The following is a 22209-nucleotide window of genomic DNA, read 5'->3' as shown; positions in this document are numbered from 1 at the left end:
AATCACAGAATATAAAAAAGAATTAAAAAAAAAGCCATTTTAAAACGATAGGTTTTTAGCTGCTTTTAAAAAAAAATACATGCAGTTACAAAAAAAAAATTACATCAAATTTGTCCAGTTAAAGATGTCTTGTGTTTTTGCCAAATAAGTAGGGAGACCAAAGGTCAGATTTGGAAGAATTTATCACCCCCAATAGAATGGAAACATCTGAATCAATATTTTTTATGCCATGTTGTAATTTCAATTACTTGGTTTTCCAAACATGTATTTTTTGCTATTCAATTGTTTATTATTTGGGAGAAATTTCACATTCACATCTGTAAATGGTCAAATTCACAACCTTGTTTTAATTTGTTCCATCTGGACTTAAAATTCTATTATCAAACAATAGTACACAACAAAATATGAAGGCTAAAAGTAACTGGATAATTCTAAAAAAATTTCTTCTATAGTGTTTCATTAGATAATGTAAGCCTCTGGACTAAACATGTTGATTGTTGACGTTCCAGTTGTGCAGCATTTGTAGTGTTTTCTTTATCTACTGTCTTGTACATAGTTTGTAATAAAGTTAAAAAAAAATCAAGATAAAAGCTTTAAAGGTGCTTCATTTTTAACATTTCACTGATGCTCTGTTGATTTATTTGCTTTATTCATGCAATAACTTGATAACAATTTTGCACATTGATTAGTAAAGATTACAATAAAGCTGCAGAAAAACAAAAAAGCCATAATGGGCCACATTTATAAATTTTTTCTTATATATACATTTATAGAGATTCCAAGACAAGGCACACAAAATGTGTTATAGCTAGTTTATAAAGCATATACAACATTTCAAGCCGGTCAGATGGCAGCTCTAAATACAACACCTTGCATCATGCAAGACCAACAGCTATTTGCAGCACTGCATTTAACAAAGCTGAATGAAAAGATCGAGCTATCAGGCAAAAATAAATTCACAGTTTTGAAAACAGGAACTTTTTAAAAAGTAAACAAACCTGAATCAACTTTACCTTAAAGAAAACACACAATCTTACTGTTTGTTGGCATTACTTGCTGAAGTTTAACCATAATTTGGAAGCTTATGGCATACTTGAACAAATTAATTTCTTGTCAATCTAATCAGAACTTAATTGTCTCATATTTCTAGTTTAATGTCAGGGGAGATTATCTCAGCACCTACTGGGTAACAGGCAGTAAATAAATGAACAACAGAAAAAACAACAACATATCATTCATAACATACCTATAAACGGATGACTGGATATGAAAAACTGCTACGTTATTACAATTCAAGGTTTAATACAGTTGGCTTTCCGGATTAATACATATGATCATAAGAGTTAATATGCAACTTGTGCATGCAAGATCAAAACCTATGGTGTGGAATTTCTCTTGAGTTTGTCACTCTCCACAACTGGACACACACACTCACACAGAAAGTGCAGAGACATTCAGTTTTTTATCCAATCAATATGAAATTAAAACATTATTGTCAAAATGCAAACATCCACGCGTACCTTCATACTACAGACAAGTAAAAAAAAAAGTAAAATGTAAAAGTGAACATGAGAATCTGGTTTGGATAATCTGATTATTTCATGAGGCAAAGTGCAACATAAAATTATGCCTTTTTCTCCTCTGGGATGTCATCTTGTTTGCGTTCAGTGAATCGGGTGCATTTTGGACAAGTAGTGGAATTGTCATAGTAGCAATCTCTGTAATGATACAAAAACGATTAAGGTTTAGGCAATGTTATCAATTCTCTATTAACAGCATCTTGCAAAGGAAAAGCTTAGAAAAACATTTGTTAGAAGAGCAAAAATTAAATAGTAATCGATTAAACTAAACATGTTTAGATGTAATTGAACAACGAGATTATTTATGGTCAACAAACCTGTGGAAGACTGCAGAGCAGTCATGACAAACTGAGGTGTGACTGTCAAAAGGGAACAGGATGTCTCCCTCTTTACAGAGCTCACAAACAAATCCTTTGGCCTGACAGCGCTGCACACACATTTGTAGTAGAGGAAAACGAGGAAACAGAGGAAACGTTTTAGGGCAAAAATCATATTTTCTTTGCTTTGGGCAATTGTCTAAAGATATCTCACCTCACAGTCCAGTTTGATGTGTTTAGCGAACGTGGTGTGGATCTCAGTGAGGGAACAGCTTAGTCTGCCAGTAGAGATGTCAATTAGATCCTGCAGTGAGTACATGTCGTCGTTCTCAACAAAGTGCTGACGATCCTGAAGCTAGAAAGAACAAATGCAAAATATAAACACTTCAGCATTCTTTTAACACACCAAAAGAACAGATTTTAATAAAAAAGTAACAGTTTTCTGATGACAAAAAACAAAAAAGGATTTTATTTAATATTTCATAAGTACAGAAAATTGCATTCTATAATAGATTTACATAATGTAAAATATTTAGTAGTGGATTTGTCATAGTAGAACCTCTATTGTGGATTCCAAAGGGTCAACAAAACTAGGAAACAACATAATATTGTGTTTTTGGCTCTTGCTTACAGTCAGTAGTTTAAACTGAATATCACACTAAATCCACTGTACTGTTGAAGATCATAAATTCGATCCTGATAATTTTTTTCCTTTTTATTTAACTTTTAACTGTTTCTTTTTATAATCAATTCTACAGATATTGAGCCGAAAAACACAACTATTCAAAATTCATTTATTCTATTCTATTCTATTCTATTCTATTCTATTCTATTCTATTCTATTCTATTCTATTCTATTCTATTCTATTCTATTCTATTCTATTCTATTTTGTTCTGTTCTGTTCTATTCTATTCTATTCTATTCTGTTCTATTCTATTCTATATATTTTGGCTAGTTATTCTGATTGACTTTAAGAGGGATAATCCTAAAGAGATGTTTTTAATGTTTTGCTTTAGCTCCAACACAGCTGGGAGTTGTGTGGATTGAGTTTCCAATCTCTGGGGTAATTTCTTTTTTTTTAAACAACCTCGACCATAATCATGAGGCACAACTGTGTGTTATGATTATAATGTCAGTAGTTGTAAGTATGTTTGCATGACAATACAGATTTGTAAATGGATTTCTCCATAGTGTTAAACAGGTAGAACATGGCTGAAAACACAGGTGCTTCACTGTAATTGTGTGGTACCGCAGTGCACAACAGACATGAAAAGTTATCTATCTGTTTTATAATAGGTGAAGTTACATTTTGGTGTGTGAAGAGTTAAATAAACACCTCCTACTTGGTGACACGGGTGTGCTGTTACTTAAACCTTCTAGCAAAGAGCCCTACATATCTAATGTACTGTTGAAAATATTATGGGGGTAAACAGAAGGCCGGTCAAGTAACTGGAAGAAGATTTTACTGCTGAACAGCCAAATCCCCTGTGAGATGTCATTTTAAGAACAGAAAGGCTGTCAGGAATCAGCTGCAAACTGACTTGATTTAGGAAACCAACCCCCAAGGGGCCTCTGAGTCAGATGAATCCAGCCCACCAAGCTGGGTTATAGCATCAGGAACTACATCACTTCCTAAGGCCACCACAAGGTGGAGCTTTTGACTCTTGGAACGTTTTCTTGTGTCAGTGACCATGAACATAAGTAGACAATCCAAAGGTTTCCTGACCTGCAGCAGCAGCCGAGCCTCCATCGCCTCTTTGCAAGTTATAAAATAGGGTTTCATCAAAAGAATATCTTGACGAAGTTTCTGTAAAGAACATCACAGAAACTCTGTCACACGTCTCTATTAGGATTTTTTCTTATTTACATAAAATGTTAACAAGTTTTTGGAAACTTGCAAAATATGAACGATTCTCACTCTAATCTCAACCAGCTCCTCCACAAAGTTAAATAGCAGCGGGTTGATTTCCTTCAGCTTGAGCACAGGCCGCGATATCATCAGTGTCAGGTATCGCATCGAGGAGCGACAAACCTGAAAACAAGATGTGCCAGAAAATCACAATGGTTAATATATCCAAGGTTATTCCAATAAAAAACAGATTTCTATATTGCTGGAGGTTTTAAAAAATACATTTTAAAAAGTAGAACTAAAAAAATTAGCTTTGATTTGGGCAATTTTACTGCAAAACGTTTTACGATGAGAAACTTCTAGTTCAAAAGTCAGCACTAGTTTGAGTACATGAACACAAAAAAGGGGCTTTCCTCTACAGCATAAGCTACCAAAGATCAGGGTTTCTAAAGGTTTTTGTTACACACTTATTTAAAAGTGATCTTTTTATCAGGATTATGCCGTTTTTAGGCAAAATCCAAAAACCTGTGTTGCTCTCTAGATAACAGTTTCTGTTTATATATGTCCTCCATCATGAGAAAAATGCTACAAGAACATTTAAAAAACGCTATTTTCATCTGACTGGGTCTTTAAATAACCAAATGTAAACACTTCCACTGGTGCAAAACAAACAGAAATTGAACTTTTCTGAGCTGATCAACAGCAGGAAGTTCTGGTCACATATTTCATGTCATAGTTGGTTCCTTCTTTCTAGACAAATCATAGCGTTGGAATATGTGGAACTGAATAAGCCAACATAGGTTTCTATCTGGCTTGACATTTAACAAAAACACTCAGACAATACATCAAACGGGTTTAGAACAACATGATCTAAGACCCACAGAACCAAATGTAATGTCTTTGTTGGACTTATTCAAGGAATGGTTTGTATATTTGTTAATTGTAGACTCTTTAAGACCATGCAGGAACCCAGGAAATATGCACTGATCTTAATCAAAAGTCAAAACAAGCTGTTGCTGTGATGTTTACCTTGCGTGGTTCAAACTCCCAGTTGTGGATGACACGAGCTGGGATGACAGCTGTGTCGTTCCAGTGGCAGGTGCTGCAGTAGTACTGCCCTGTGTAGTCACATTGTCGGGCTTCGCTTGGTACACCCCCTGATATTGAAATGGAAGATTATTATAGCGGATCAGACGTCAGTCAAAACTTTCATTTTGTTCATAAAATGGCCTCAATGGATAATATTTAATGTCTAAACTCTGTGTTGGACTCTAAATGATGTAAATTCACTTTTAAAATCTATAATCACTGATTTCGCTTAACTCTCCACAGAAAGTCTGTTTTATTAAAATAAAATGTAAAATGGTACAAATTGTGTAAAATTCTGCTTCTGAGTGAGAACTGTTAAGTCTGACTCATTTTGAAAATGAAAAATCTCCCCCCTTAATGGCTGAACTTCCTAAAATACTCACTCAGTGAAACAGGCGAGCGACATTCTGCACAGCGGTAGTCTTGGCGATCCAGTCCTATTTCTGGACAGATGCTGAGTTCATATTCAGACTGGTGGCTGACCTTTGACCTGACACAGGGTTTTGTTATCAGGTTCATACACTTGCTGTGGCAACGGTAATAGCATCCTAAAATTTGAAAGACAATTGCATGAAAAGTTGAAAAAAAAAGGACAATCTAAAAAGCAAGCCAGACTTCAAATTAATAATCCTAATATCGTTTACTTTGACCTATTTTATCTTTAGCTCTGACCTAATCATGTATTGGCCGTTTCGTTACTATAGTTACAACTTTCTTCTGACTACTTGCTTCCTGCTGATTCTGTATTGCCCCTCAGTCCCTTTTTTATTATTTAGGAAAGATTTTTAGGAGTCACATAAGCCAAAGTGTTTTTTAAACACGATCATCGGTAGAGGTGGGAGCCCTCTCTCATCTGAACATCAACTTGCCGTTTACTTGTCCTTTGATTCAGTGAGAGATCCTCATATAAAACCTGTCATTCATGGGTGATCTCCCTTTGGAGCTGAATTTCCTTTGCACCTGGCTGCAGCTGAAAGGTTGAATGCGATAAAAGGGTTAAAGTTTTGGCCGCATTCCAAACTGTGAGAGAAAATTAAATTTGTGTAAATGAGTGAACCGTGTTAAATGACATGTCCTAATGTTAACGACGTTTTTAAAGGGTCCCGGCTTCCATGTGTGCACCGACCATGACTTCATTCAGGAGCAAAAACTGTAAGATCACTTATGCTGCATTCTCGCAGCAGAGGCAGTTTCAATGTTAAGTCAATGGTACAGATGCAATCTGAGGTCCTGTGGAGCGATCTGAGCGGCGGGCGCGGCGTGAAGGTCTGGCAAGAGCAGGATTTGAGCAGCGCGGTGCGATTTGGGGGATGAGGCCAGAGTTCAAATATTTGAATTTTGGCTAGATCGCCGTTTCACATCTATCAATCAGGGAGACTCAGCTTTGGGCACGCGACGTTTTCAGATCAACCTAACTAACCTAACTTCCATCTACTTTGTTAACCCGCTGGGGCCGCAGGGTTGCCGGAGAGCGTCTCGGCCACTGTTGGGCGAAGGCGGGATACACCCTGGACGTGTCGCCAGTCTGTCGCACAGTGAGCCTTCAAAGTGGGTCACAGAGACACAGAAATACAGCAGAAGCAGCTGTCATACAGACACAGCTCTCAGAGCGGGAGTGAAGCTCCCGGTATTGGGAGAATCATGATCTCATGAACCCAGACATGGAGATTTGATTACCGATGTTTTTGTAGAGTTCAATTAGAGGTCAATAAGTCTGATCTTTCAACATCATTCCGTGTCTTCCATGTATTGTAAATGAGATAAACACAGACACTGGTCCATCCATCGTTCAGCCCAAAAACATTGGCTGGAAGCTCCTCCCACACTGCGTCAAGCTAAGGAATACATTTCTTGACAGGCGGCGAGCAGAGAATTTGCAGCGCGGCCGAAGGATAGGCGGATGGCGCAAATTTGCCCCGCAAATCGCGTCCGGTGTTGACGCACCTTTAGAGTCAAACTGTGAGATGCAGCACTGATATCTGAGCATTTGACCAACCTGTGCACGTATACCATGTCTGGATCAGACCCCAGATGATGGTGCTACATTTGTCACAGGTCTGTTTCACACTTTTGCTCTTCTCTTTGGAGAACCGGTGCTCCAGCAGGATTCTCAGATTAGGTTCATCTTCTTCAGGATCCTTGAAAGTCAAGGAAGCAAAAGAAAAGAGCTTTATGTTAAAGAAGATCTTGAAAAAGTTCTGTAATAACATAGAACCAACTCAATAAAATGTGCAGTCTGCATTTTAAAGAAAATCAAAAAGGCTTCATAACTGCATTTACTTTTGCTGTTTTTACATAGGGGTGTGATGATAACCGCATCACTGCATCTTTTTTTATTTTAAAGTTGTTGGGTTTTTTTTAAGTTCTGCATATGGTGCGTGATTGGAACTATAATAAACACATTAAACACATTCATCTTTGCTGATAATTAAATTCTTCTGCCAGTCCTGTGTTCAGACCTCAAGGGTTTCTGGGGGCAACCTTTTATCACTGTTCTCCTTCACTCCGTAACACCAAACACGAACGCGCACTGTTAGATTTCGATGAATATCACTACATGTTTTGTTTGGGAACTATTTTGTGCAGCGCAATGTTACGTGTCTGTATAAATTAAGGCGAAGCCTCCTGCCCCGCGTTCTTCATGGGCGTCAGGCTTCATGGCTACCGGAAAGGTGACAAAGTGTCTGCAGTCTCGTTTATTACTGGACAATATATAATATTCTGAGAAGATGTCTGTACCAGAGAGCACAGGTGAAACTCGCGTGCAGCTCCAGAGCGGTCCGCTGCAGAAGAATCAACACGCACCCCAACACACTTGTGCGCACTCCTTCCTCCTACACACGCAGCGCGCTGACACTCATACACAGTCATACTAAAACACCTATATAGTTAATTCATTAGTTGGATAGGTAGTAGTTAGTTGTTACTGTTATTTGTTAATAAAGAATACTGCGTTGTAATTGTATTCAGGCCGCCGGGGGGATTTTGTGTTTGGGGGGGGCTGTGGTTAACCGCTGGTTCATCATCGCGGTGATCAAAAATCCCACATCATCACAGCTCTAATAACATAATATAGCGAAGTTCACATTAACTTTCAGTAAATAAACAAGTAGTTCTTTCCTAGGGGGTTACTGTATTGTTTGTGATCAAACCATTGTGATTATTGATCCACACACCTGCCATGAAAAAACCCCAGATTATGACAGATGAATCTTTATTTTGTACTTCCATCTCTCTTAAAGACCTTTCAATAGAATTTAAAGAACCATTTCAATGAAAATCTATCTTTTTAGTGTTTCTAACATGTCCTTGTTGCATTTTTCTGTTAATGGAGAACATATATTAAGAAAATTAAGCTTAAAATTGCATTTCTGAGTATTTCTTTATTAAAATCACTGTGAACCAGGAGCAGATGAAAAAATACGATTTGAAAAAGAGCTTCGCCACTTTCCATCTTTCCTGCATGTTTTTTTATTTTACTTTATACGTTAAAAAATATATAAAGAGGACATTGGAAAGCATTCTAGTCCAACAATATACAATGCAGTGAGTTTTAAAACACTCAAACCTGTAACAGTCAGGTGAACGACTTTTGGGATAGGAAGGAGATTTCAGCTTAAACTGCCATCTTTTCTTGGCTCTGTCAATTCTACTCTGTTCTCTAATAAAACGTTAAATGTATGATAAAGCAATATAGAGACAATATCACACATCTTAAACAAAGTTTTAGGTTCTCATTTCATCAAGTAAAAGTTAGTCTGCCACACATGTAAGACCAACGTCTTGTCCTGAAATGTTCACCTTGAGTTCCTGCAGTTTGAGGCGCAGGTGAATCAGTTTGACCACAGTGTCCTTCTGTCGCTCTGAATGCTCCGGCAGCTCCAGGATCAGCTTCTTACACTCCTCTATGGCCAGTTTCAGCTGCTCGATGTCTGATGCAACGAAAGAACCCTGCGACACAACGTTTAGCAGAAACACAGAAATTCTGCTTCAGAAAAAAACAGACGTATTTGGGCCAACATAACCAAATAGACAGACATGCTTCACCTACCACAGGCCTTGAGAAGTGATCCTCAGCTAGACCGAGATCCATCGTTCGATCTGAGCTGGGAGTCCTGGTCACATTAAACAGCTCAGGTCTCGTTGCTATCAAAAGAAAATAAAAAGGTACGGTATGAGCAATGAAGTCACAGCTTTTTCCACAAAGGTAAAACGACAGAAAACAGTCAAAACAGCTTTGAAATGTAAGATCCTAAGAAGAGTAAAGCACCAAGACACTTGATATTGCAAAGACCAGCTAAGGACTGTCAGTCAGCTGGCTGAATGAACTTTGAAGTGGCAATAAAGCTTTTATAGTTAAGACTATGTTCAAAGTTAGTAACTCTTTAAATGTTTGCAGTTTAAAGAGTTACAGTTTCAACCCGACGTTTGCAGGTTTACTTTTAGTTTTGAAAAGTGTAACAATTTTAAAGAGCAAATTTTGAACAGAAAATCTGCATTCTTGTTTTCAGAACAAGACGTTTATATAATCTCAGGTCACCAGCAGCCGGATTCGAAGGTACAGTGACCCCATAGCATGATGCTCCCACCCCCAGACATCAGTTTTAGTATTTTGCTCGTTTTCCTCCTTTTCTTTATAACAGATGCAGATTATTGTTTGTTGCTGCTCAGAATCTCCAGCTCATCTTATGGCTTTAATGTGGATAATGATTCTGTATCAGCAGTTCAGCAATTTTAGAAAAGCTTAAGGCTTCGCCTTCCAAGTAGTTGTTTGAAACAACAAGACTCCATTTGTGTTGTATTTAAGATTCTATCAGGCATCTCAAATTTATACATAAGAGGAATAAAGTTTATAAAGGTTTCTGTTCTAACCCTTGATTATGTCATATAAATGTCTATAAAAGGTTTACACGTCCTCAATAAGCCCAAACATAGATGTGCAAAATTCTTTAAACTTCAAGTCACACTCTATAATGTTTGTAACCAGCTGACTTCATGGCAAACAATAGAAAAAAGTATTTCTTAACACACTCACTCGTATGTCTTTCTGTAAACTAGAAAAATACTGTTGCTCCACTTCTAGAACTGGATTCCTTCTCTAAAACATCCACTTATTAAATGAGATTATGAAAATTAAAAAGAAAGGTTATAAAACAAAAATAATAAAAAGTAAGAAAGTTTAAAGCTGAGTAGGAAATAAAAAAATCAACACAATGTTTAACATCTGATAGTCAAACCGCAGCTTAAAAATGCTTCAAACTTAAGTTCTGAGAAAAACTAAAAATATCAAATAACCTAACCGTTAAAGGACACATAGATACAGTTTTTACCTGCGATCCCTTCTGGAGAAAACATTTTAACAGGAAGATAAAAATGAAGAGCAGAAGCCAGAATAACACAGCAGAGTTGGCACAGCTAACAGTGTGTTTGCCCTGCTGTGAAATGTTGATTTTCATTAGACGCCCAAGAGATCCTCAAAGTGCTAAAACAAAGGAAGTGCTGCTTATGCAGTGCTGCTGGTGTACTTTGTTTCATCCACAGCGTTTCTCCTTTCCTGTTCAGTAAACCTTAGGACGGTCAATGCCAGTCCCCTGAGATGGTTTATGACATCATAGTTTCTCTCCTATATCATGCAAGTTTAAATCACTTCAATTGTATACAAGAATAATTGAGTAAAATAAGGAACTTAAACATAAACAAGCTACAGCAAAAAAATAAATAATTCATGTTATTGAGAAGCAATTATATGTATGCTCTATATATATATATATATATATATATAGAGAGAGAGAGAGAGATAACTATGGTTTACTAAACATTTACACTACAGTGAGCATCAAAATGTTAAAACGACATGTATGTGTTTAACTATCCCACGATTCTCAAACATTTTATTATTTCATATATAAAATGCTTTAAAATAAAAATACTTTAGTCAAGAAGTTGCTTTTATTTCCAAATGTGTTGATGCTTTAGTGAATTTTACCATGTTGTAGAGGCGTCTTGCCTTCTTGGGGACGATCTTCATCCTCTCCTCGATCAAACGGATTGAGGCGAGCTTGGCGAAATAGAGCAAGTTTCTCATCGTACTCCATTTCATTGGCTACATCTGAGGAAGACAAGGTGGGAGAATTCACTTCTTCTGCCTTTCTCGTGAAGGCTGGGTAACACATTTATTTGATTTAAAAGAGCTATTTTTCCATTCAAGTAAGACTACTAATTTTTACAAAAAAAAAAAAGGAATCTCTTATTAGTCATAAAAACATATTTTTTAAAACAGAAGCAATTTAGAAGAAAAGTGCAACTTTGAATGCAATATTCTTCAGAATCGAAGGAATGTTCAGTAACAATTGACCTAAATCCTTTATTATTAGGACTTTTAGAAGCAGATGTAGCTGTCCATGCAACAGAAAAAATAAACTAAGGGACTTTTGGATCATTTCCAATACCTGAAATGAGACTTTTAGTTCACTATCTAGATATGATTCATGTTAAGAACTAGTGACAGAAATGCGATTTGCAAATCCAACACCTGACCTGGAGCAGAAAAAGCCCTGGTCCTGAAGAAGTTATAACAGAATATGTACAATATTATGCTAAGTTGTTTTTTTAAACAATAGTTTATCTTATCGTGAAGACTAGGACAAGAGACATAGCCTTAACCTAAAGAGTTAAAAATGTTAATTTTGAAAAACTAAGCGCTAATAGGAAACGTCTTCTCATCAATTAAGGAACACAGCGCTGCTGTTGACTCATCGATTTACCCAGATGACACTTGGCGAACAGGTAATGATCATGTGGAACATAGCAAACATTTGCTGTCATTGCCAGCGGTATGAAAGGACACATTCATATCTGACAAAGATGTCAACAACTAGCTAATGCTAGCGGGCTAGCTTGCGTTAGCCAGCAATAACCCAGTGTGTTGTTTTATTATGGCTAATTCAACGTGGCAGTCTCGTTTGAAGCTTACCCCGATTTTCACCATTTAACCATATAGGAACTAGCAGTTGTTAGATGTATTTTATGGTCCACTAACACACTTGACTCGGACAGTCAGTCCTCTAGTACAATTCAGTCCCTGTCATCATAACAAAGCGTCAAATCGCCACTGAAAAAAATGGCATCCTGTTGAGTTTCAAAATAAAAATGCTTTCATATCTATTTATTTAATGACAGTATATACAAATATAACTCACGACAAAAAATAAAACTAAGGTGTATCATTTTATGTATTGCTTCTTTTTCCTTGTGGTATCTTAAATTATAGTAATTTATTTAGGTTCCAATGGTTTCTTTTCATCGTTTTATTTTGAAAATACATTTAACTTCCTCTAATGAAATTTGGGGGATTTTCCTTTAAAACAATCACAATAATAGCGTTTCTAAAACAAGAGGAATCACTATGTCTGCTCTGCAGATGAGAGAAAATTTGAGATTTTAAAATAAATGCGCATTTTTCTGTCTGGACAATGTGTTGCACTTAAAGCTCTGCTTGATTTGTCCGCTGTTTTGGACTGTGGCATATGTTTCTTCTCTAGGTATATAAACATGTGTGTGTATCTTTTAGATTAACATTTGTTTGCACAAATTTGCTTTTGCAGATAGTTTGGCCAGTCCTGTCAGCAGGACGCAGATGGAGAACTCTCTTTTCACCAGCTGATATGAACAGACGGACGTTTTAGTGTGAAAATCTTAATCAGTAACTGAGTAACAAAAAAGGAAGATAGCTGTTTTTTGACATTATTCAGAGATCGCAGCTGTGCAGAGAAAATGTAGTTTCAACACAAACACTTACAACAGATTGGTTGTTTGATTTCTAAACTGCAATCATGCGGGAATCACACTGGAGTTTAAAGCATTACATGGAGCACTATAAAAAAAGAGCAACAGCCCATGGAAATACAACTCTTTTAACAAAATCATTACAACTTAACTCTCCTGAAATAGCCTTAAATAAATTGTAACTAAGACAAGATAAGAGTGTTGGCAGATACAGATTCAAAGGAAGCATTATGCAGAAAATGGGCGCCTGTTAGAGCTGCAAAGGGTGCAAACACACAATTAGGTGTGATGCAGAGAAAAAAAACATGTTTTGAAAGAGATGACGACTTTCATAAAGAGATCTTTTGTTTAAGGAAGCATGAGACTGGCTTTATACATAACATCATTAAAATTGCAGTGTAGCATCTGCATTGTTTCTAGATGAAAAGGCAGCAATGAAAGTTGTTCTGTAAAATCACATTCCCTGACTATTTAACGAGGTTTTACCAGCTCAGACCTTTTTGAATTTCTTCAGGTTTTTCGGGTTATTGGCACATATTACTGTAAAAAATGGAATACTGAAATATATATGTTGTGTATGTACATGACCCATTGAAAAAATTATGAAAAATACTTGCATTGAGCAGTCTACAGTTATGAGAATGATTAAAATCAAGGGAAATATTGTTCCATAATATTTATATTTCATTGTTTTTGTTCATACCTATCCACTCCAAACAATGTATTAAATTATTTTAAATGATCTAATTGTAAAAATATCACACTCCTAATCCTGTGTTTATTTTCCATCCATTTTCTAAACTAGCGCAATCCCATCTAGAGGTTTAGGGTCGCTGAAGCCTATCCCAGCTACCGTTGAGCAAAGGTGGGGTACACCCTGAAAAGATTTTCAGTCCGTAGTAGAGCCACACAGTGACAGACAACCCCACACACACTCAAATTCACACCAAAGGAGCAATTTAGAATCTCCTGTGGGAGAAAGCTGGAGTGCCCAGAGAAAACCTGAGCATGCACTAGGAGAATGTGCAAACTCCAGAGACCCAGCCAGGACTTCGGGCCTCCATGCTACAGTAGAAATTAGTACATCTATTGTAGTTGTTTGTGGTCAGTTATTTTCAACAGCAATCGCAGTATGATGGCAGTTTTGGGAGGACGTCACCAAATGTTCCTGGTTTGAATCTAGGCGAAAGCATTTTTGTTTAATTGAATTTATTTTACTTTATTTTATTACTGTAAATGTGTGGGTCTGCGTCAGACCAAAAAGTTAACACCAGCTCAACTAATTTCTAACTAATTGAGTGTGCTGTTATTTGCGCCTGCCTGAGCTAACATGAATAAATGTTCTGAGTGTGTCCCACCTTGTGATGGCTGGTTTGTGTTCCTCAAGAACTCTGTGACCTTAAACTACATTTATTGCTTTGTGCACATTAACAAAGTCTTCGGTGTGGAAATTTAGTCAAAAATAGGCTTTTACAAATTAAACAAACAAACCTTTTCTATAAATGCAGCTTATGCTTGCATTTTTTTAAAGTAAAATGACATTGGAGATTTATGCATTGATAATTATGCTGCTTTGCTGCGATTTTCCTGCAGGGGTTTCAGGTCATGAGCAATGCAGGCGCTTGCAAATAGTGTTGCCTATAGCATAAAAAAAGGTCTTACATTGCACAATTGACCTACAATATATTGCTGACACATCACCAAAGCTGACAAAAGTTGATGCCTTTTGTGTGTACATATGTGCGGGTGTGTGTGTGCGTGTGTGTGTTTCATAGGGGGGAAGAAAGGTGCCAAAGCTGTTAGTGAAATAAAAAGTCTTCGGTTTTCAACTGAGTAATGTATAATACACAAACACAACGTACCACAGCTGTAAGGATCATTTACAGACCTTCACATTTCATTGAAATCCTATGTACACAAATAGCATGCTTCTTTAAGATAGCAATTTTGTGACTGAAAACATTACAAATTCTTTTTTTTTTCATAGCAGCAGGCATATCAGGAGAACTGCAAACATTTTTTGTTTGTTTTTGTAACTCCTTTGCAGAAAGAGTAAAAGCTTCAGCTTGAAGAACACACCTATTGGCTACTATCAAACTCAACCAAAGATTGACTTATAGAAGACTTAAAAATATAACTATATTTGTTCTTTATTAAGTTGGTTCACTTCATAAAAGGCTAAACACACCCTGAAAACAAGTCAATTGTAATCAAACAAAAATTTAAAACCCAAAGATCAAAGTATCTCAATATTTACAACACTCTGAGGTATGTTTAAGAAAAATGTGTACGTAGAGTTTCTTTAAAAATTAAGAAGTTATATTATCAATGTAATAACATGCACTGAAGAATATACAAGAAAAAAATAACCCAAAAAAAGCCTCACATGGATCTAATTTAACTTAGAAATAAGATGTAAAGGTAAAACTTCCTGCTGTTATCAATCCACTATCAAGAAACATCATTTTTTAATTTTATTTTATTTTAGCTATTTGTGATTTGATGTCTTTCATGTGTTCTAAATAAATATTGATAGGTAACAAGATCAAACAAACTTTAACGGCTGAAATCAACCTGTTTAGTCTTTTCAGCAGGAATGTGATGATGAATTTTCCACATGTGTTTCACTATCAGATAACCAGTCTAAAAAGCAGTGCGCTGAAACTATTCTGGCTGTTTTTTCCAAAGGGAAAGGAACAATCCTCTTTTTAAGCCTCATCAAAAAAAAAAAGACCCTGACCTTTTTTATTTGGGCATAACAGATAAAAAAAAAAAAACGCTGCAGAAAAGTCCAGTAATCCAAACGTACATTTAGACTAAAATGTATTTCTTTCTGTCCATAAGCCCCGGAAAGATGTCATGTTCAAATAACCATAATCTCATTAGGCCTAAATCAAAGGCTGTTTATCGTCATTCTTATGAAAACAATGAAGAATTTGTATAATAAGAATTCAATAAAGATAAAATACATAAACATGAGGTTACTGGAAATAAAACAAAGTGAAAACTGTAGGTTTTAAATAGTAAGACAGAAAATACATGTTTATAGGTTAACCTGATAATAAAAGTTCAGATTCCTAATTCAGCAGCAAATGTCATGTGTAGTGCACTGTATTTTATTGACAATATTTACAAATATGAGATAACAAAGAGAATCTTCTCACTTTTTTAAAATCGGTTTTGTATCTATTTTTTTAATCTCCACAGAAACAATCTGATTCAAGATCTAACAAAGATCACACTTTTTCTGTCTTAGTTTTTATATCACACATTTGGTGCTTTGAATTAAGGTGGAGCAAAATATTTTGCAAAAAACTTACTAAAAGCATGCAGTAAAAACTGGAAATTTATCCCCCCCTTCTTCTTTTTTTCTTCTTTCTTTTCGTCTGTTTAGATAAGTAACAAACATGGGTCAAAAATATTTCTGGATTCTTGTTTTAAAAACAGAAATTTAGTTCTTTATTTGTATTTTTCTTTTACAATTTCAACAGTTTTCTTCAACAATTAAAAATCTTTTTAAATACGCCCTTATTATTTATGACTAATGGTGCGCCCGTCCACCTCTTACTTAGAACTAAAACATCAAATGTATTTTGTTAATTTTAAATTATTTTGCTGCCGGACGTAACGTAAAGAAATAAACAGATGTACATTTCTTTTTGTTTCGTTTTTAGAAGGTGTGCTCTTAAAGTTGAGGCAGGTAATCTACAATTTTTATAGAAAAAGTGAAAAATATGTAAGAAATTGGAGCTAAAGCAAATATAATTTGCCTAATATTAGAATCAGGTCAGAAACTTTTTAAAAGTCTTTTACTATTAAAAAAACAGCATACAGATAAAGATAACACACAAATACACAAAACGTTACAGTGAAACTGACGCATTTCTCCGAATGTCATTTAAGGAGTTCTTATGAGGAAAAACTGTTGTATCAAGTTCAAGCACAGTGATGTGACCCAATCCCGGTTCGGTTTAGGCCCAAAAAGTTCTAGCATTACTTTCAGTCACACGCTGAAGCAGAAGGAACACATGAGCATCTCCTGCAGGGTTTTCCGCAGCTCCTGGCTGCGGTACGCGTAAATGAGCGGGTCGATGAGCGAGTTACAGATGATCAGAATGAGGAAAAGGTTAAAGTTTCGGAAGAAACAGTTGCAGAAGGGGCTAGTGGGGCAGGCCAGGGTGAGGATGAGGTGTAGGAAGAAAGGGCCCCAACATATAATGAAAACCCCGAGCAGGATGGTGAGCGTGATCGCTCCCTTCATGCTCGTGGACGGGCGCCTGCTCTTGTGGAAAGCCGTGATGCGCCGGGAGTGGACGTGCGCCAGGATGAACATGTGCAGGTAGAGTACGGCGTTGAACACCAGCGTGGTGAAGAAGAAGGTGATGAGGCACACGATGACAGCGTGGTCGGTGTCGTGCACGATGAAGAGGATGCTGGAGATGAGGCTGGCCAGCCACACCAGGACGATGATGATGACGGCGCGCTGGCTGGTCATGATGCTGTGGTAGCGCAGCGCGTAAAAGATGGTGATGTAGCGATCCGCGGCGATGGTGCACAGGAAAGACAGCGATGACACCACGGAGCTGCAGATCATCACGTCGATGACGTTGTCCAGGTGCCGCAGCATGCCGGGGTGCACGTCCAGCAGGCCGTGGTCAGTCAGGAGCATGACTATGGTTTCCACCACGTTGCTGACGCTCACCAGCATGTCGGACACGGCGAGGCAGCAGATGAAGTAGTACATTGGTGAGTGCAGGTTGCGGTTCCTGATTATTGCCAGAATGACCAGGATGTTTTCCACCAGGCTGATGAGTCCCAGAGTCAGGAACAGCTCCTGTGGGATGCGGATCTGAAAGCAGCCCAGCAGATTGCGCTCCCCAGCCGTTGAGTTTGTCTCGTTGTATTCTGCAATGTCAACAACAGGAGTAAACTCCATATGGAGGATAGAGGGGTAGTGGAACGAGCTGTTGGCCATTTCCACGAGCGTTTAAGGCAGTAAAATAAGTTTCAGGTTGACCGCCGGAGCTTCAGCTGCTGCGAGGTTTCGAAAAGTTTGGAGAAGTTGATCAGCATCAGTAGCTTCTCAGAGGCACAGACCGTCCAAGATCCAGAAAGAGTCTGTGGCCACGTGGAGAAATCCTCTTCACTTCATCCATGCAGTCAGTTGGTGGAAGAAACGCAAGAAAGTCGCTCCATGCTTCCAGATGGCGTCTGTGCGCTCTGGTTTCAGCAGCGCAGCTCCGTGGGAACAGAGCGGTTCCCCATCAGTCAGATCACTGCGGCTGTGTGAGCACCTGGAAGCAGGCAGAGAGGAGGGGACTGCTGTCTCTGCAGCTGCAGACTCTGTGACATGTTAGGATGTGAACACAGATGCTGAGGGACTTCAGTCAATCCCTCCTCTGAAGCTGACGTCAGCTGGTTCCGACCTCAGATGAGGACGCTGTTCTCCACAGGGATCTAACGTGACTTCAACAACATGCTTTGCTTTCTCTCATTCACCAAGTTGATAGATTTCACTTTACAGGTTGTTGAGCAATTCTGTCAACAAACAGAAAAGAGCAAACACACAATCTCCAATATGGTTTGGTTGGGAAATACACATTAAACGCTATCCAAAAAATAAAGGGACATTTAGATAAGCAGGAATCCACTTAACAACAGATTTGATCAGACCCAAAACGTTTTTTTAAAGATTAAAATGAATCTAAAGTTAACACTGAAATGTCATTCTAGCTGGCAACAATCAATTTCAAATCTTTTTGCTGTTTTCACTTTTTTCTCATGTCCAGAAGTTAAACCTTAATCCAATAGTCACAATTTTGTTTCCTGATAGATTTACCTACTGGGATTATGTCATTCTATTCTATTCTAGCCACAAAAATATGAAATGGTGAGGTTCCGAATAGTTTAGTACTTTCCTTTTACTTTCCTTCAAAAAACATTGAGACAATATTTTTAATGGTTTTAATTCAAACAACTGATGTCAAAAACTGTGAGAACAATTTATATTCAGAGGATCAACTGCGTTATTTCATGGTTCATTGTTTTTTTACTTTAGAAAATACCAGAAAACACAGTGACTGACTTTGAGAGAACTGCAGGAGAAAAAAAAAGAAAACACATCCATGCTTTGTTTTCTACAAAAAAGGCAAAAGACTAAAACTTTAAAAACTGGTAAAATTCCTGTTTCTTATTGACCAAAACCCAGTTAAACCCACAAATTCCACTTCACCATTTAGAAAAATAGTCTTTAGGTTTGCTGGTCCCTTTAGCCATTCATTTTTAAAATGTAGATTTGATAGATTTGCAGTAATTTATCAGTTGTGTTATATTTTTACTTTTGATAGTAACATTTACAAGCTTCTTTCAAATTAAAATACATCATGCCTAAATTAAAACTACAAGAAAGCCAAGTCAGACATGGCTTTTTTTTATCATTATGATTTTGGTGCACCTTTATGCTTTTCCTCCTTTTACTAGGCTAAATGAACGTGACACTATTGGTGGATAATTTAATTTTCTATCATGTAAATATAATGCAATAAGACTACTTTAAACTTACTGTAATGATAAACCACCACAAAACTTAATAAACCAAAACAAATTACCCAAAACTACAAACCCATTAGCCATTCAATCAGCTAGATTTCTTTCTTCAAAGCCAAAGAATAAAAATGGAAGGATAAAAGAACCCCATGTGGCTCCAGTTTTGCCTCTCTTATGCATCATAATATCACAGATGAGTCATGTCTATGTGATGTGAACAAATCTTAACAAAGTTACGTATCCATTCACAGACCTGCATTCAGACAGAAACACATACATACACAAAATGCGAACGCCAATAACCGATTTTCAACAAACACTTGTGTAACACTAATTTAGGTTAAAGTTTTGTTCCTTTGACATCCTGTAAAGAAGATAGGCCTTCTGTTGTTTACATCTGCACTACCCTACAGCCTGAACCTCATCAACAGATTACAGAGGCCATTGGGGTCAAGCTCCACTGTCAATGTTGTTATTGTTTTTGACACTCTAGTCATACAAATATGAAAAACGTTAAAAATAAACATCTAGCCTAAAGCTAGGTACACCAAGCAGAAAATAATGTTCGAGCTTTTAACTTAGTGGACTTCATAAACCCAGTGGTCTTCATAAAATACAATCCCTCTAGAATTTAATTACAGTTTCAACATAATAAGCGCTATGTTTTTAGAGAGAAACACCTACATTTAAGTGTAGTGAACCGTGAAAAACTGACATAAAAAGTAAAACAGGCTATATGATGTTTTAGTGATATAGCAAATAAATTCACAGCTAAATAATACTTTTGTTTGTCAAAGCAAAAAACTTAGCAAAGCAAAAGATTATCACATAGTAGTCCAGTTTATCAATGGTAAAAACAATGTAGATGCTGTAAGACTCAATACTAAAGATTACAAGTACTTCATAATAAAAAGTCTTTTGCATCATCCCTTAGTAAAAAGTTATACACTTGAAGTATTAATTTATAAAGTGTACTTGAGTAGATATATAGCAAATACTAACTAGACTACGTTTGTGTAGTGGAGGTAGAGTACTAACTGAACACTTCTTCAGACTAAATTGGAACATTTTATGTGTACAACATATAGATAGTAAGTAAACATAGACCAAGTATACTGGTAGTACACTTAAATAGACTACTTTCTGCTAAGGGAGGACAACAGGCATCTCTTAAGACATTAGTAGTGGCTTAAACTTCTGTTTCCCTTCCATGATGTTTGCAAAGATTTGAATGTGCACTGCTCTTCAAGCATTTGGCTAAATGATTTAGACAGTTGATTTAAGGTTATGTTTACTTTCCAATGTGGATTGCAGCCAAACATTTTAACTTTGGCCTTTACTATACAAAAGGGGAAGATTTTGTCATTTGTTCCAAAACTTAGACTGGAGCCACGCTGCCAGTGATGATCAATTAGTCAAACGCAGGATCTGATTAGCAGCACGTGGATCTCATCTACTTTCCTAATGGTCATGGTGGTGTATGGGTTTGCTCAATTGTAGTTGGAAATGTGGGGCAGCGGTTTATGGCACAGTATCACAAGAGAGTAATTAACACAGCTTTGGTAAATTATTATTAGTTATCCACTTTCTGTTCGCACTGCACATGGCACAATGTTGGTCCTTGACAAACCTCATCTGCAACATAGCACAAGTCCTGGAATGGCTGCATTAAACACCCAGCAGCATGACGCTCTAATGTTTTTATGTTTCTAAAAAATTAAAAATTCTATAACAACGATTATAGTTACTGTTGTTAGAAGGGCCCACCAGAGTCAAAAGTGTAAAAAGGTGTTTGAGAACCTAAAAGAAAAAAAGAAAAGATTTCAATTGGGCAAAAATGTATCATTCAGAAATCTTCAGAAGTCTTCACTTATCAGATATATAAATTTTAGCGTGTTCAAAAAGTCTGCAAAGTCTCAACAGTTTTCACTTGAAGTGATACAGAACTGTGGGTACATGAATTTCAAATGGACTTCTGTTGAAATTTGACCTAAAATGTGTTCAATGTTGTACTATTGGGTTTACAAATGTGTGGACTTAAGTAGGGTGCTGAATATGTTAATTTAATGTAATATGATATTCTTCATGAAAGGAATAAAAAATAAACAACAAAAAAGCATTCACCAAAGTCAAACCAGTGGTTTGCATCATTTCAGAATATTGGACTCACCTTTCTGTCTGTGTCAACAGCTTGGCTTCTTAACCTTTCCTGCATTTTTGGACTCACATCAGCTAAAGTAGTTTGTATTGTTGCTTCTTACAGGTTGCTTTTAATTTAAGCCCTGATCCATGAGATGACATGTTGTCCTGTCATGTTCCATATGAAACAAAAATACATATTAAACGGCATCAATTTAATATTTTCGGAAATGTTTAGTTTTAATTTTAAAAACAAACTCATTCTACCAGCAAGAACACAAATGGGATTCTATTCTATACATGTTGCTCAAAAGCTTTGATTTAAAAGAAGCCTGTTAAAAGTATGAGTCACAGTGTTAACGTTTAGTATGAACAAAGAGGGAATAATTGTTCATTTTTTCTTTAACAAGCACATTTACTGACTTAGATTTACAGTCTGCATTTTCAGTGTCAAGAGTTCCTTTTTTATATGATCAAATTTGGGTGGGGGTATGAAAACTTAACATTGGGTATAGAAAACTTGCATTGGGTATCATTAAAAAACATTTGGACGCATCTATTATTTCCTTAATTAATCTTGCAAAGCTGCATCCCAACAACCATATAATTAATCATAAAAAAAAGGGGGGAAATCTTTGCCTCCAGGCCTTTTTTTTGTGCTAAGTTCTTTAATTCAAAAACCCATTTTCTGTTCTGGTAGAAATGTGTTTACTTAAGAAGTCATGAGTGTCAGCACAGCGTTGTAAAACTTCTGCATGGTTTCAGTCGACACACGGCTCAGTCTGAATGTGAAAGACCTTCCATACAGCAGACAGATCACATGAAAAGCTCTTCAACCTCAGCTTTAGCTCCAGGTGAACTGGAACAACGACTTCATTTGGCCACCAAGCAGTCATCGCACAT

At 36.8% G+C, this 22209-nt stretch overlaps 2 protein-coding genes across 4 annotated transcripts; both read right to left on the bottom strand.

The window, feature by feature from the left end:
- Nucleotides 1–632: 632 nt before the first annotated feature.
- Nucleotides 633–21503, bottom strand: def8 (differentially expressed in FDCP 8 homolog). 3 transcript variants are annotated; one of them, XM_078944528.1, is made up of 13 exons: nucleotides 21338–21503; nucleotides 20916–20967; nucleotides 10823–10945; nucleotides 8888–8982; nucleotides 8638–8787; nucleotides 6833–6974; nucleotides 5220–5384; nucleotides 4777–4904; nucleotides 3817–3930; nucleotides 3625–3705; nucleotides 2112–2252; nucleotides 1898–2007; nucleotides 633–1718 (listed from the first exon to the last, which is right to left on the bottom strand). In XM_078944528.1, the coding sequence occupies exons 1-13, from the start codon at nucleotides 21380–21382 to the stop codon at nucleotides 1625–1627; spliced, it is 1440 nt and encodes a 479-aa protein (XP_078800654.1). In that variant the 5' UTR covers nucleotides 21383–21503; the 3' UTR covers nucleotides 633–1624. The 3 variants fall into 3 exon arrangements, with proteins under 3 accessions (XP_078800654.1, XP_020570244.1, XP_004067389.1); XM_020714585.3 differs by lacking the exon at nucleotides 20916–20967 and having other exon boundaries at nucleotides 21338–21489; XM_004067341.5 differs by lacking the exons at nucleotides 20916–20967; nucleotides 21338–21503 and adding an exon at nucleotides 11810–11965.
- mc1r (melanocortin 1 receptor) lies at nucleotides 16057–17983 on the bottom strand. The gene has a single exon (XM_078944530.1). The coding sequence runs from the start codon at nucleotides 17594–17596 to the stop codon at nucleotides 16625–16627; it is 972 nt and encodes a 323-aa protein (XP_078800656.1). The 5' UTR covers nucleotides 17597–17983; the 3' UTR covers nucleotides 16057–16624.
- Nucleotides 21504–22209: the final 706 nt, after the last annotated feature.

The sequence above is a fragment of the Oryzias latipes genome, chromosome 3 (assembly GCF_053564925.1).
Source record: "Oryzias latipes strain Hd-rR chromosome 3, Olatipes_Hd-rR_3.1".
In the NCBI taxonomy this organism is placed as follows: domain Eukaryota; kingdom Metazoa; phylum Chordata; class Actinopteri; order Beloniformes; family Adrianichthyidae; genus Oryzias; species Oryzias latipes.
The sequence above is the reverse complement of the archived record's forward strand: the minus strand, read 5'-3'. Positions and strand labels throughout refer to the sequence as shown.